At 41.1% G+C, this 15,155-nt stretch overlaps 1 protein-coding gene across 2 annotated transcripts in view; it reads left to right on the plus strand.

Moving 5' to 3' along the window:
* The first annotated feature begins 8,885 nt into the window (after window positions 1-8,885).
* Window positions 8,886-15,155, plus strand: part of RAB11FIP2 (RAB11 family interacting protein 2) — a 50,839-nt gene continuing 44,569 nt past the window's right edge. For both annotated transcript variants that reach the window (XM_048506002.1, XM_048506004.1), the window contains exon 1: window positions 8,886-10,124. In XM_048506002.1, the coding sequence (XP_048361959.1) occupies window positions 9,763-10,124 (362 nt within the window). In that variant the 5' untranslated portion in view covers window positions 8,886-9,762. The remainder of the gene's footprint in view (window positions 10,125-15,155) is intronic.

Raw genomic sequence — 15,155 nt, forward strand, 5'->3', positions numbered from 1 at the left:
TTTCTGACTCTTTCTGTCTCTTCCTTCCCCACATTTCTTCTCAATTAGGACCAAAAATGGCTTATATAATTATCTTCTGCATTTCATCCTTCCAACAGTCCCATGAGGCAGGTTAGACTGCATGTGCCTGAGTGGCTCATGGTCACCCAGAAAGCTTCCATGGTAGTGTGGGAATTTGAACTAAGTTCTCCCAGATCCTGGTCTGACACTCTGACCGCTGCACCATGCTGGCTTCCAGCAAATATGATGCAATTGAGGGGGAAAAGGAGAAAAATATTCACACAAGGATTTTGTGTCTGTTCATTAAACGTTCCATTGTACGTTGTTATGAATACCAGAGTATTTCAGTAGAGAATTCAGTATCTGTGTATTCTACTCCCTACAGTAAATCCCCTATATATGACAGATTATGTGGTATGATATGGTTAACTTTTTTTTTCTTTAAAAGCAGTGTAAGATTTTAATTTTTTTTTAATTTGATGTATAGCTTGGTTGCCAGACCACTGGACCTAATCTAGTTATGGCCATGCTTAAAAGAGTTTGGACAATCAGCTCTTTTTTCTTTTTGCCATACTTCAGGTTAAGGCTGAAACCTTGCAACCAATAGAATGGGAAGATCCAGTGATCCCAACAGCCTTACACAAGAGTATAATTAGGAAAATATTTATTTTAAAACAAATTATCCCACCTTTCATTTAGCAGCGTTCCAATGTGGCTTCAAAAAAATCTAAAACTAGCTAATTATAGAGGTACATAAAACAGCAAAATAGCATATAAACCAATGTGCTTGTCTTTGCATAGACTTTGCTCGACACCTTACTCTATGACAGTAAACCAACAATCCACAAATGACAAACTCAGAATTCCATAGAAATGAATGGATTTGCTCACATTAATTGGTTTGACTGCAGAATGATCATTGCTGATAGAAGGAAAGGCGTGCTTACTAAAGGCTATAAATACTGAGACACATATGCAAATTTACATATGATGGGAAATATATGTATTTTATGCACTGTAAACTAAATTGATCCCTTGCTGGTCTAAAGAGATTAACAGATGGCTTGAATATGGCCCTGTGAATTTTGATTATGCCCAGATGGGGTGGGGGGGGGAGCAAAACTATTCACACTGAAGTTATTGGATCTCTCTAGTGGAGAGATTTCAATGGCAGCTGGATCAACTCTTGGTGATTACGTGCCAGGAATTGCCCCCTCTTGCAAGCAGAATGAGTTCCTTTGAAAACCATAATGAATTCCAGCCTTGAAAAAAACTCTAAAATTTATGATCTTTCAACTAAATGATGTTCCTTAAAAAACAATTTAATTTTACATAAACAGATGCATCTATTTATTTACAGACTAAATTTTGAGAGACTTGATTCTCATCTGTTCACAGAGCAAATAATGGTGAAAATATGTTCTCCATACACATACACTCATTTTAGAAAGTATTTTCTTAATTTCAGCCATTCCCCAATGCATAAATATGGAAGGTTTCCCCATTTATTATACAGCACATTACTCAAATGATGCTATGATCACTTTTTAGTGTGGGATGTGCTATTTGTGGAACAGAAAGAAAGAGTCATTTTCCAGTTAGATTAAATTCTAGGCAATATAGATTTTCAGTTATAGAAATGTAAAATCCAATTTAAGGTTCACTTGTGAAAAATCAGTAAGATCACTTTGTCGATAAAAATAGAAAACCAAAATTATCATTTGAACTTTAGCCATCTTTTGTTCAAACAAAAGTCATCAGCACAATACAAAGAATAATTGAGTCTACCCGTATTCCCTTTACATAATTTTAATAGGAGTATGTTGGAAGCTTTATTTATTATTTATTTTAAAATATTCTAGAGATCTGCCCAAGGTGACAAACATTAAAAATCAGGTCATTGCCATCAAAGCACATTCAATCAGCACAGGCCAATGCCATTAAAACAAGCCAGGATTTAACAAAAGGAGAAAATACACAACGAACAACCTCAATCAATGTAGACAAATTGTCCTTGGACCAGAAAGAGGCCATACAGTGTTCAAAAGACAAAACCACTTTGTTAAAAGCTGGCTGAAAAGGAATATTTTAACATGGTGCTCAAAAGAAAGTTAGGTATGAGTCGGGTGAGTCTTGCAGGGGAGGGAACTGTAAAGATAAGATGCTACCACCAAAAAAAGCCCAGTCTCTTTATGTTGTCTTAATAAAGTCCAGGTCAGTCAAAGTCGGAAACCCCCTTTTTACTTTGTTTTTTTTTCCTATCAAGTCACAGCTGACATATGGCAAACCTGTACAGGTTTCAAGACAAGTGATGTTCATAGTGGTTTGCCATTGTCTGCACATCACGATCTTGGTTTCCTTGGTGGTCTCCTAGCTAAATACTAGTCAGGACAGACCTTGCATAGCTTTTGAGATCTAATGAGATCAAGCTAGCCTGGGCAATCCAGATTAGAGCTTGCTGTCCCTGCCTTTTTTCTTTTTTCTTCTTGTTTATTTGTTCAAAGTGCCATCAAGCCACAGCTGGCTTTTGGAAAACCAATAAGGATTTCAAAGCAAGAGACCTACAGAGATGGTTTGCCATTGCTTTCCTCTGCGTGGTGGCCCTAGAATTCCTTGGTGGCTTCCCATTCGAATACTTACCAGGGCCAACCCTGCTTAGGTTCTGAGATCTGATGAGATCATGCTAGTGTGGGACATTGTTACTTTAGCAAGGATCATATTCCTAGTCTAATCCATGTGACTTTTTTTGAAGCTGAATAATGATGGTAACAGCAAATTTCTGGTAGAAAATCCACTAATCACCACCACAATGTTTAGTAAATAGAGTTCACTATTATCAAAGTGTGTGATTTAATTGGTCATTCTAATGTCTGAAATGTGAAACCTGATGATCTATATCCTAATGAATAAGGTGGAGTCTTTGGCCATGTAAGACTGCTGCTACTGGAAGACACAGGATCCTATGCAGTGGTGGAATTCAAATAATTTAACAACTGGTTGTTTACAAGCACCATTTTAACAACCAGTTCCACTGAAGTGGTGCAAACCTGCTGAATCCCACCAGTGACCCTATGGTTATGGGAGACAGGGAATTGCTTTTGTTATTCCTTACATAGGACAGAATACAGCACTAGAAGCCAAGCGGGATCAGTTTGCCTTGATATATATGAAAATGCATTACAAATGTGTATTTATGGTAATGCAAGATAAAGCAAATCTCACCCAAATTATTAGAATTAGATAAAGCAAATCTCACCAAAATTATTAGAATTTGCTAGCGGGTACAACAAGTCTTTAGAAATGAGAAGATGGGCACATACAAACATACAAATCTAGTCCCACATTTTTTCCTTTCCTTTCTCTCTCCCAAAACCTCAGGCCATTTCCGCACGGCCTCCAGTCGCCCCCACGCCGCCAAGAGTTCTGGCGGCGTGGGGGCGTAAGCCTGTTCGCACGCATGGCTGCGAGGCAGGCGGCGAGGAAGAGCGACAGGCGGCTGGCGGCTCCGCACGGAGCCGCCTCTTCCCCCTTCCCCGCCCCACTCACGGTGTCCTCGTCGTCGCCTGCTGGGCGTCGCAGCCCCGCCCACGCTGCCCTCCGACCCCTGGAGGTCGGAGGACAGTGTGGGCGGGGCTGCGACGCCCAGCAGGCGACGACGAGGACACCGTGAGTGGGGCGGAGACGGGAGACAGCGTCTTCCCGGCGGCGCGGTTCGCACCGCGCCGCCGGGAAGACGCTTCCTCCCCAACAACAACCCTTTAAAGGGTTGTTGTTTAGGGCGGCCTGAGGCCGCCCTGGGGGGAGGGAAGCGGAGTCAGGTCGCCGCTGCTGCAACCCTGTGCGAACGGCGGCCTGGGGGTGGCGTTTTTAGCGCCCCCAGGCTGTCGTTAATGGGCCGTGCGGAAACGGCCTCAGTTTCCCTACTATGTTAGCAATACTCTTGGCAGAAAAACAGCCCAATAAATCAAGTTCTGATGTGGTAATCTGCCTTGCCCTTCCCCATTTGCTTCAGACAAGTTTTTCCTTTCTATTGTAGAGCACCAAATGCTTATAACTAAGTATACATCCATCCCTTTTAAAATGGACTAATTTTTTGTAAAATGTGTAGATACCCTTTTTGAGTGAAAGGGAGTAGAGGGTTAGTGACCTCACAGCTCTTTACCAAGTCATGCTTTTGCACAGCAGTCTACTCACCTAGAAAGCAGAAAGAATGATATTCGCTGAACTCAGTTGATGAAGAACGTTGCACACCCTAAAATGAGTGAGTATGTTTTATAACAAGCTTACCACTAAGATTAAGTGCATCTAATAAGACTTTTATACATTAACACTAAAACTGGTTAATGGAAAGTATGTGCCTCTTGATGGTTATAAAGCAGCTAGTTCTTTAGCAGCTCTGGACTCTGAATCTCAAAAAAGAGGAAGGGGAAAAAACTTGGAAGGATTCATGCTTACTAAGTGACAGGACTATATTTGTCAAAGAACACATATATTTCAGACCTGTGTAATTATCTCAGGCCAATTTTTAACTGTTTGAAAGCAGCTCTTTACTTGGGATAATTTGATATATAAATCTGTATTCTCACCAGGTATTATTTACCTTTCCATTAGGGTCCAGAGGTGAAAAAAAATCTAGTTTGCTAATCTAACAATGCAGTTTCTTACTAGTTTCCCTAAAACATACCAACACCATGAAGTACTGCTTCTTCAAGAAAAGCACTACTGTAACACAAAACTGTGATTAACATTGATTATATCTACTAACTAAATGCTTTCCTCAGAGCAGCAAGATAATGTAAGCCACCCTGGGATTTTAAGAACTCAAAATTGCTTTTCATTATTTGTCTGACCAGCTATAGGTGGCTTCTACCCTGCGTTCATCTTGAAAGTTCACTTGCTTTTCTTTTTCTCCGAGCGCCATTTCCCCATGATATGCCTCTGATCACAGGGGGAACATCTCTTTGGGTGAACATCTTTCACTTCCACTTGAAACAAGGCTTTCGTCAGTATGCTTCAATGTCCTCTGGCAAAGTGTGTCACAGCATTGTGCTGCAATTCTTGATCAGGAAATTCCTCAATATTTAGAAGTGGGTTTTAAGGAGGGCGGGATTGGGGGGGGGGGGGGGAGAGGCCTCAGTAGGGTGAAGAGCCATAGATGTTTTCCTCCAAGGCAGCCATTTTCTCCGGGGAAACTGATCTCTGTAATCTGTAGATCAGTTGTAATTCCACAAGGGCCCCTTCCGCACACGCAAAATAATGCGTTTTCAAACCACTTTCACAACTGTTTGCAAGTGGATTTTGCTATTCCGCACAGCTTCAAAGAGCACTGAAAGCAGTTTGAAAGTGCATTATTCTGCATGTGCGGAATGAGCCAAGGTTTCCAGGCCCCAGCTAACGGTTGGCTACTCTAGTACAGTACCATGCCTATGTCATGCCTATACATTAGTCAATTTATTATTGCAGTCTACTGATTTTTATGCTCAATTCAAAAATTTAATAATTTTATTATCAAAGAAGTCATATCCCTGGTGTCATAGTAGCTTCAGACATTATATTGATAAAAGTATGGAATTGCTTGCGGTTTGTATCCTCTGCCCTTTCACAGTTAGATGCATGTTTTAAATGACCGTCGCTGATTCCACGTTCAGTCTCTTTTGTATTCCCTTCGGGTTGGATTATCAGTCATCCACATGTTTTTGCCTCTTCAGAATTTACTGTGCTCTCAGGTCAGACTCTCCCTGCAGTTTCCAAGGCAGGGTAAAGTACAACTTTTCAGGGAAAAGTGAAGGAAAGGGGGGGGGATCAACATGTGTTTTGCTTCTTTTGGTTTCTTCACTCCTCCCGGCTTTCCCCACCCACACAACAGCAGTTCCTTCCAATCAGACAGAACAAGGAAGTGGGGGGTGGGCCAAATGGCAAATTGTCTCAGCTGTGATCACTTTGCAGTAGGAGAATCTTGTTCAAAAAAAAACCCTGGGAAAAACCCACTGTAAAACACACAGCCTAAGGTAAACCATACATGCTTAAAAGCCATGATACTGGCTACATTCCATTGTCTGCTTTTTCCAAGAACTGGTTAAAAAAATTAGATAATCTTATGGGCTGATACCAAAAGTGCACAGACACTAAGTACTAATTCTCAACTAAAAATCTCAAACTGAATTCATTTTTATTGTACTATGTGTGCATTTTTTAAAAATCAGAATCAGAAGCATACATTGGCAATGAATAGTGGTGGTCTCTAGAATGCTTACTCGTCCTATTTTATTGAATAAGGCTTACTCCCAATAAAGTTTTTTGAGGGGAGGATGGCAGCCATAATAATTCAACCATATTCATCCAAGACATTTGGACACATCCAACAGCTTGTTGAACAACTGGCTTCTGCTTGCAACTGAAGAGCAGGACAAGAGCCAAACTGATGGGAATTATTAGTCCAGGCTGAGATTTCTCCCCCTTTCACAAGTGACACCCCTGAACCATCTCGACTTTTGAGATAGGTGCTCCACTCAGCTAAAGTTTTTAATCATTCCTCTCAGTTCTTTCCCTGTGTTTGCTTTTTTTATTCTGATTGCTCAAAGTTCCATAGCCACTGAACTATGCTGGACATTGCTGCTGCCAGTAATCAGACCTGATTTAAAGGTGAAGCTGGATGATCCAATTTATCCATTTAAGCTGGATTGGTTTGCCACAGTATAAATTGTTAGCAGGGAAGGAATCTGTAGTATCAACAGGAAGGGAAATTGTGCAGACAACAATGACCCAGTTTAGAGAAGAAGTGTAAAGTAATGCTTAACAGATCCCATCTTCTTGCCATGTAGTATCACATTTGAATATGGCCTTGATTTACTTTAGATTTGCTACAGAAACTATTTCTCAGGTATAACAACCAATGTTCTACAGTCCAGAATGCTGGGTTTGACATCCACGTTCCAATTAGCCTTGATGTTGTAGTCCCAGTGGCTCACCATAACTAACCTTATGGATATGTCGTGTAGATAAAACAAACTAAAAGTACATAATGAAAATCATCAGCCTAAATACATTTTTATTTGGAGACCTGGGATTCTCCTGCAGTTTTTACTCAAGTAGTTGCCTCTCTCTCTCTCTCTCTCTCTCTCTCTTTCTCTCTCTCTCTCTCTCTCTCTCTCTCTTTCTCTCTCTGTCTGCCTTTTACACCAAGACTTCTAAAACAGTGTAACAAAGATCAGTATATGTACACTGCACAATGCAATAAAACTGGACCACACCATTAGGCAATAGATCATAGGTGTCAGACTCGCGGCCCTCCAGATGTTATGGACTACAGTTCCCACCATCCCCTGCCAGCATCAGGGGCCGCGAGTTTGACACCTGTGCAATAGATAATGTAATAATATCAGATTACTTCACTAGAGAAAAATGAAGTTTAAAGCTAGTTACCATATACTATAAACAATGAAGTAGGAGGGGAAGAAAAAAAGAAGAGGAAAACTGTTTAAAAATGGTCAGTCAATTAAAACAACAACCCTATTCCTCAAACAACCTTACATATTTCATGTACTCTTACAGTAGAGTCCTAAGCACAGCTATACCTTTTTAAATCCATAGGAACTATTCTAGTGTAAGGATGCTTAGGAGAAGTAGATTGAAGTCCAGTAGCATCTTAGAGACCAACAAGATTTTCAGGGTAAGAACTTTTGACAGTCAAAACTCCCTTTGTTCGTATGAATTCATCAGAACTACAGTCATGTTTGTGTATGTTGGCCTTGGCACAAAACACTGAATCTATTCTTTTAACTCTGCAGTCTGCAGAATGTTATATGTAATGTTCCAGTGATTTCTAACTTAAACTCGTAATTAGTTACATGAGATTCTTTGCAGAAATCATAAGGATTTGTGCCTTGTTTTTGTACTACAGCGATGACAAAAAAATAGAGGATCTGGGTTCACTGTGGTTCAGTGTATGGATGTTTATGTGTGATTTTGCAGTAGATTTCAACAGTCTGTATATGAATCAATAGGGTCCTGGAGAATCTGCAGTGGTGCCATGAAAAATCTGTGATTTTTCAAGTGTTTTCTGTGGACATGGATGCATTCTTTGATTTGAGCATGGATTTTGTAGGATTGCCTGTGAAATCATGATGATTCATTCGTTGAATCCTTGCTTTTGCATCGCAAGTAGAACCATGGAGCCTTGGATCATGGCTTTTTAGAGGAGCCTGCGGACAGAGAGTTGATCTGTGATTTAATAGGATGGGTGGGGGGAGTATAAAAAAGCCAGATCCCAACTTGTACTGTTTTCCTCCAGAAGCACATTCATTCAATGCCACTAATGTCCACACAACTGCCTTCTGAGTAACAACACTGTTATTTAACTTTGCTAATTTCACTGGGATTTTTTTCAGTTATAAATTGAACTTTTGACTGTGCCTAACTAGACAGACCTGGATGCTTCCAGGTAAAACACCTAAGCAGAAACGCGCGTTTGAATTTAAGCCAACCCTAACATCTCTAAGCAAATCCCATGGAATCAACTGAACAGATTTCTAATTATATGCCTCAAAGGAACTATATGTTCCTGCTAAATCTGTCATTATCTGTGTAACGTAGAAAGAGCTGCGACTATTCCGCAGATTAGAGGAAGGGCTTGAGTACCAAGGCGCCCTATCCTGTGTGTCACAAACTGCGCTTCATCAGCTCTCTGTGTTTTGATTTTTTATCCAAAGCGTGCCCGGTAGATCCATTCTCCTCAATAGGCTTCCACTTGTACGGGCCGCTGCATTCTGTTTCCTTTACAAAGTCCCCAAGAAGACCCCCTGCAAAGGCCAGCGATGCCAACCGCGGCCTGGGCTGGGCACGACGCTCTGCGGCGGCTGAGAAAGGGAAGGAACCCCTCTGCCCTCCGCCCTCTGACCGCCCAGGGAAAGAGGCGGCGCCGCTCACTCGCTCCCGCTCCGCCGGGCTGGCTCAGGCAAGATGGGGAATGCGGAAGTGGAAGCTCCGGCTCGGCAGCGCTGCAGACTCTGCCGATGCGAAGCGGCGAGGCATCGCTGAGACCCCACCTGCGGCGCGCCTTCGCCCTGCAGGCCCCGCGGGAGGCGGCCGCGCTGGCTTGGCTAACACGGCCGTGGGCAAGGAGGCGGGCGACGCGGTTGTTTCTCCCTTGCCTTGTCTCCCAGCTGTTTTAGGGAGGTGACCCGGGAAGGGCGCAGGGAGGCCTGGTGGTGCCCCGCTTGGATGGGGGGAGGGTGGTGGTCGCTCCGTGCCAACTCCTCTTCCCCGCTCTGGATGGACGGAGCCATTTTGCTCCGCTCGCTATTTCCTTGCCCCTCCCTACCCGCAGAAATGAAATAAAGGGTACTTGGGGCAGCCTTGATTCAGATAGTGTAGGGGAGCTCAGGGGGTGTTTGCCAGTCGGGGAGTGTCACTTCAGAGATTACTCAAAGGCTTTATTGTTACTTCAGTGTTACTCAAAGGTTTTATTGTTATTTTATTGTTACTTAAAGGTTTTATTCTCTCCCGCCCCCTGGGTTGAGTGTGGGAATGGAAGTGATGTTCACAGAGAGGGTGGAAGGAACTGATTGGGTTGGGTTACAAAAGAAGAATCAGTGAAAAGATCTCTGTGTGGACCATAGTCTCAAAGAGATTAAGAAATCTGGGCCCTTGGCTAAGGAATAGTTGAGAGGTTGCACATATCAAGGTTCTGTAGGGTTTTGGAAGTGCACCTCTGAAGTAGTAAGATCTTTGCAAGCTTTCATTGATCACTGCTGCTTGAACCCCATGTCGGAGACTATGTTGGCCGAACAAACCCAGAAGTGGTTCCCCACTCATGTACAGGTCACAGTCCTCCAGGCCAGAGGCTTAAAGCCAAAGGGCAAAGGTGGCACTAATGATACCTACACAATCATACAGCTGGGGAAGGAGAAGTATTCCACATCTGTGGCAGAGAAGACCCTGGACCCTGTGTGGAAAGAAGAAGCCTCATTTGAATTACCTGGATTGCTGATGGAAGGAAATGCAGAAAAATACATTCTCTCTTTGATAGTCATGCACAGGTCTCTTGTTGGCCTTGATAAATTTCTGGGACAAGTTGCAATAAATCTGAATCACATCTTTGAAGACAAGCTAAGAAGAAAAACAGAGTAAGTGTTGTTTTTCTAATACTGAAAATCTAGATTGAAACTTTTTTAAAAAAATACAGGATTACTGTAATGCACCTCAAGCTTTCTGAACATTATTACTGACTTATCAGGAGACCAAATAAGTAATTTTATTCCAAAATGGTAAATGAGAGCTCATCAGGGGATTATGGAGTGTGTGAGTCACTCATCTGTCATAGGATAGCTGGTGTGAAGTAATGGCTAAGGGAATGAGCTGGGATCTGTGATGTTGCCCGTTCACATCACGTCAGTCACATGTTCCCTAGGTGGCTTAGGACAAGCCATTTCCATATGACCCTTTCCTACAAATGGGAACAATAACCTACTGTACTGGGTTGCAAATAAAGTGATTTGAACTCTGGAATACTAATTTTATTGATGGTATCCTAGTCCACAGTGAACCTGAAGTGCACACTTTAGGATTCGGTGAGTTTGCTGGTATACAGTTCATTGGTGATGTGTAGTAATAGCTGCACCTGTCCAAATGGTAGATGATTGTGAACTATGTGGATTTCTATACCATCACCAGAAGATACTAGGAGAATGTAAACTAGTCTCATGGTAATGTTATTTTTCTTCTGTGGCAGGAAATAATATGAAGGACTAAGTGCTGAACAAAGAAACTTATTTTGGAATGTCAGTATTTTGGAATGTATACAGAGTTTTATTGTAGTGGTTTTAACGAAACTGTCTTTTTAGAGATCTGTATAGGCCTTCTCTGGCATGTAGATTTTTTATACTTTCTCTATCTACTTTACCTGCTGGTCAGTTACCTTATAGCACTTAAATGCCGTCGAATGTATGACAAGCTGTGTTCCTGTCTGTGATAGTTCCAGAAATCCACTGATTTAATATAATAATAATGCATAAGATTTCATATATTGTAGGTGTGTATTTATTCATCCCATATAATTTATACTTTTTGAGATCTTATACATTTTGAAATCTTAGCTACCCATGGCCCAATATTGAACAGGTCAAGAAGGAGTCAGCAGTAATGCCATTTTCAGTGTATGTGTTTATTTGCTTAATGCTGTCCCTGTAATTCTTTCATATATCTATCATCATTATTATTCATGCCTGAACAGTAATAACATTGTGTATATTTATTAATTAGGAAGCAATTAACTGTGTCCAAAGAAAGATTCTACAGTTCTTTCAAGGGTGGATTCTGGGCCTTGAAAATGTGAACTATCTCCTTTGGAGAGAAACACAGATTTTCAGGAAGTCTGCCATAAACTGCAATTAATTTGTTTTTAAATTTCAGTTCTAGTGAATCCTAGATTTCTCTTAAATAGAAGACATTTCTCCATTTTATGTAAGTATTTATGCAATGGGCTATAGTGTTTCTGTGAATTGCTCACTTGTCAAGAAGTTTCTTCATGGAATTTTACACAACATATTGTTGAAGGCTTTCACGGCCGGATACAACTGGTTCTGGTGGGTTTTCCAGGCTGTGTGGCCGTGGTCTGGTGGATCTTGTTCCTAATATTTCACCTTCATCTGTGGCTGGCATCTTCAGAGGTGTTTCACAGAGGGAAGTCTGTTACACACAACAAGATCCACCAGACCATGGCCCCCAGCCCAGAAAACCCACCAGAATCAGTTACACAAAATAGTTAATGGAAGAATAATGACATGAAATATTACTAAATGGAGGACAGTGTAAAATAATGTACATAATAAAGTGAATGGAAATTGTTCATAGAATCATGGAGTTGGAAGAGACCCCAAGGGTGATCAAGTCCAGTGCAGGAACACACAATCAAAGCACTCCAGACAGATGGCCATCCATCCTATGTTTAAAAATCTCCAAGAAGGGGACTCCACCACACTCGGAGTCAGAGATAGTGCATTCCACTGTCGAACAGCCCTTACTGTCAGGAAGTTTTACCTGATGTTTAGGTGGAATCTCTTTTCCTTTACCTTGAACCCATTACTCCAGGTCCTAGCCTCTGGAGCAGCAGAAAACAAGCTTGCTCCCTCACCAACATGACATCACTTCAGATATTTAAACATGGCTATCATGTCACCTCTTAACCTTCTCTTCATCATACTAAACATACCCAGCTCCCTAAGTCTCTCCTCGTAGTGCATGGATTCTAGATCTTTTACCATTTTGGTTGCCCTCCTCTGGACCCGTTTGTTGTCGAAACCAAACTAATTCATTAGGGGGAAGTGCTGCTATTCTTGTATTGTAAAGTTGCAACATTATTTTCAGATCCATTTTATAAACATGTTGAAAGGCTGACTGTTGTGGGTTATTCAGTCTGTGGCCATCCATTGGCTGGGTGAAACGTTAGGAGCAAAAAATACCAGATCATGACCACACAGTCCAGAAAACCCACAATAGCCAGTTAATTCCAGCCATAAAAACCTTCAACAATACAATGTTGAAAAGCACTAATGAGTAAACCACCTCTGCTGGAAAATCCATTTTCATGTACAAAACTAAAGTCCAGTGGTACCTTAGACTAATAACACTTATTTTGTTTTGTTTTACTACAGCAGACCCTTCTGCTTTCTCATGTATTACTACATTCCTGTTTTGCTCCAACTTTTTACTCCATCCCCATTTGACACTGAAACCGTAATTACATTAATTAGTCAGAGGAACAAGGATCATAGTTCTAAGTAAAAATTTTCATGAAAAATATAATTTGTCTGAAAATTCCTCCTATTGGCTGATGTGATTGGCATCACTGGTCTATGTATCTGCTTCCACTAAAATGCTTACTGATTAGCTGGATTTTCTCATATCTTCTTATCAGGCTTTAAGGTGAGAAGGCTGTAATATTTAGATGGGTAGAAAATGGGTGCTCAGTTTGTCATCTGATGTTATTGTTGGGGTCTCACATTCTTTCCTGATAGATCTTATGTCACTCCCATCGGCACCCTAAAGAAGAAATAGGTAGATGAAAAGGATGTGAGAATGCAGGATTTGAATGAAACACATACAATATGTGTAACTTGAATGGTCTTTGGGATCATGCTTGCTCTCTTTTGAGAGGAAATCACCCAGGACATGTGAACTGAGCAACTGAGGTACCTGTGGATTGTTATGTTTGTTAGTATACTGGAGTTCCTACTTTGTTAGCTCAATTTTGCAGTTTCATCTTTGTTATGGGGCTTTTAATTTAGAATCCAAAACAGGTACCAGAAATACTTGAGTTGATGCCTGAGTTGAGGCAGTGGTTTTCTCCATTTAAAATGGTGTCATCTATCCTGAGAATTATCTGTGCTCTTTAACCCTCTTCTTCAGGACAAGCTGCTGTGAGTTGGAGGCAAAAGAACGTGATCTGTATGTTCTCAGGGCAAATCCCTGTTCTTAAATCAGTGCACATGTTCCAGACTTAGACCTGGTGTTATAAACCAGGCCATCCTCTTCCATGGCATTGATGAGGGGTTTAGGTGTCTGGGATTTCATATTACCTCTCCAAATTTTGTTGTGATCTCCTTGTCACGCTAAGCACTTCACCAGTACCCCCAGGAACCATAATTTCTATTGTGCCAATGTATTTCTCATGAAAATTTGGCAGGGAGTTTGATGAAAAGGAGAATTTCAGGTGTTTGTGAGCATAAAATGTCAGAGAAGCTCATTCAGGATACTTCCCTTTTGTCAGTCTATTCATGGAATGCCTTGTTCTTCTCTAACAATGCAAATTACTGCAGCTGAAGTAAATGGTGTGAAAACTGGAACATAATGTATGTAGATCTTTTCACACCCTCTAAGGGCCACAATTTATATTGAACAGCCATGATTTTCTGTTACAAGTCTGAAGTAAATTCCTATTCCAAGAAATGTCATTTAAGTCCTTGCAGCATGTCACTCTTCATGATTACATGGCAAAAGGAGGTGAGAAGCCAAGGAAAATGTGAGTGTAACAGTTTATACCTTTCTGTCACTGGCTGTATTGGTGTATGTCTTTTGGCCTCTAAAAAGTTAATCAATAGAACGTTCCTAGATTATCACTACCACTTGGCTTCTCAGTTTCCCCTGCCAGGTTATGGCTTCTGCTGTCATAAGACTTTTTATAGTTTAAATAAGAAGAAAGGGAGTTTGGATTTATACCCCACCTTTTCCTCCTGTAAGCAGACTCAAGGCAGATTACAAACTCCCTTCCCTTCCTCTCCCCGCAACAGACACCTTGTGATGTCGGTGGGGCTAAGAGAATTCCGAAGAAGTGTGACTAGCCCAAGGTCACCCAACAGGAATTCAGGAGTGTGGAAACAAATTTGGTTCACACCAAATACAAATGTGGATATCGCCATATATCACCCAGTTCTCCAGATTAGAGTCTACTGCTCTTAACCACTCCACCACACTGGCTGGAACCCTAATGTTTTTTAGCCTACAGATACTGTGGGAATTTTAAGAAAGGGTAGTAGGAACCATTGCAACATGGCTGCCAATAAGGCAGGAATGTAGCTCTGTTCAGAAATTACAGTAAACTCATCCTGCATGTACTTATGTACCTGTGTTTGTAAGAAAGACCCAATGCATGCTTGCTTTTCAGATGAAAGCAGGGGACCAGTATCTACATAAATGTGGAATTTATATCACACGTTGTGTTGCATATGACTTGAGAATTACTTAGTGCATATATAAAGGAAAATGAAATGTATGTTTTTTCATTTGTTTACAACATTTATAGCCTGTGTTTTTGCCCTCAAAAAAGCCATCAAGGTGCCTAACAGTTTAAAACATAAATGATAACATTACCCTTTAAATCAAATCAACCCCTTACTGCCTTGAGAGACTCTGCTAAGAGTGAAGCTTCTTGATAGAATCTACACTCCTTACGGCATAGCTGACATACACAAACCTTCTCATGCTAAGGTGCGTGTTCAAAAGGGCCTTACACTACTTTGTCAATATTATGGAGTACATGTTAGACTTCATGTTTTTTGTAGGCTCTTTAAGCAAACATGGAAATTCAGTGTGTAGAAAACAAGCAGAGTTGAAAGCAGAACAGGGCAATCATGATTTATTTATTAATTTAAGGAATGTAT

Source organism: Sphaerodactylus townsendi, linkage group LG08, assembly GCF_021028975.2.
Source record: "Sphaerodactylus townsendi isolate TG3544 linkage group LG08, MPM_Stown_v2.3, whole genome shotgun sequence".
NCBI classification, from domain to species: Eukaryota; Metazoa; Chordata; class Lepidosauria; order Squamata; family Sphaerodactylidae; genus Sphaerodactylus; species Sphaerodactylus townsendi.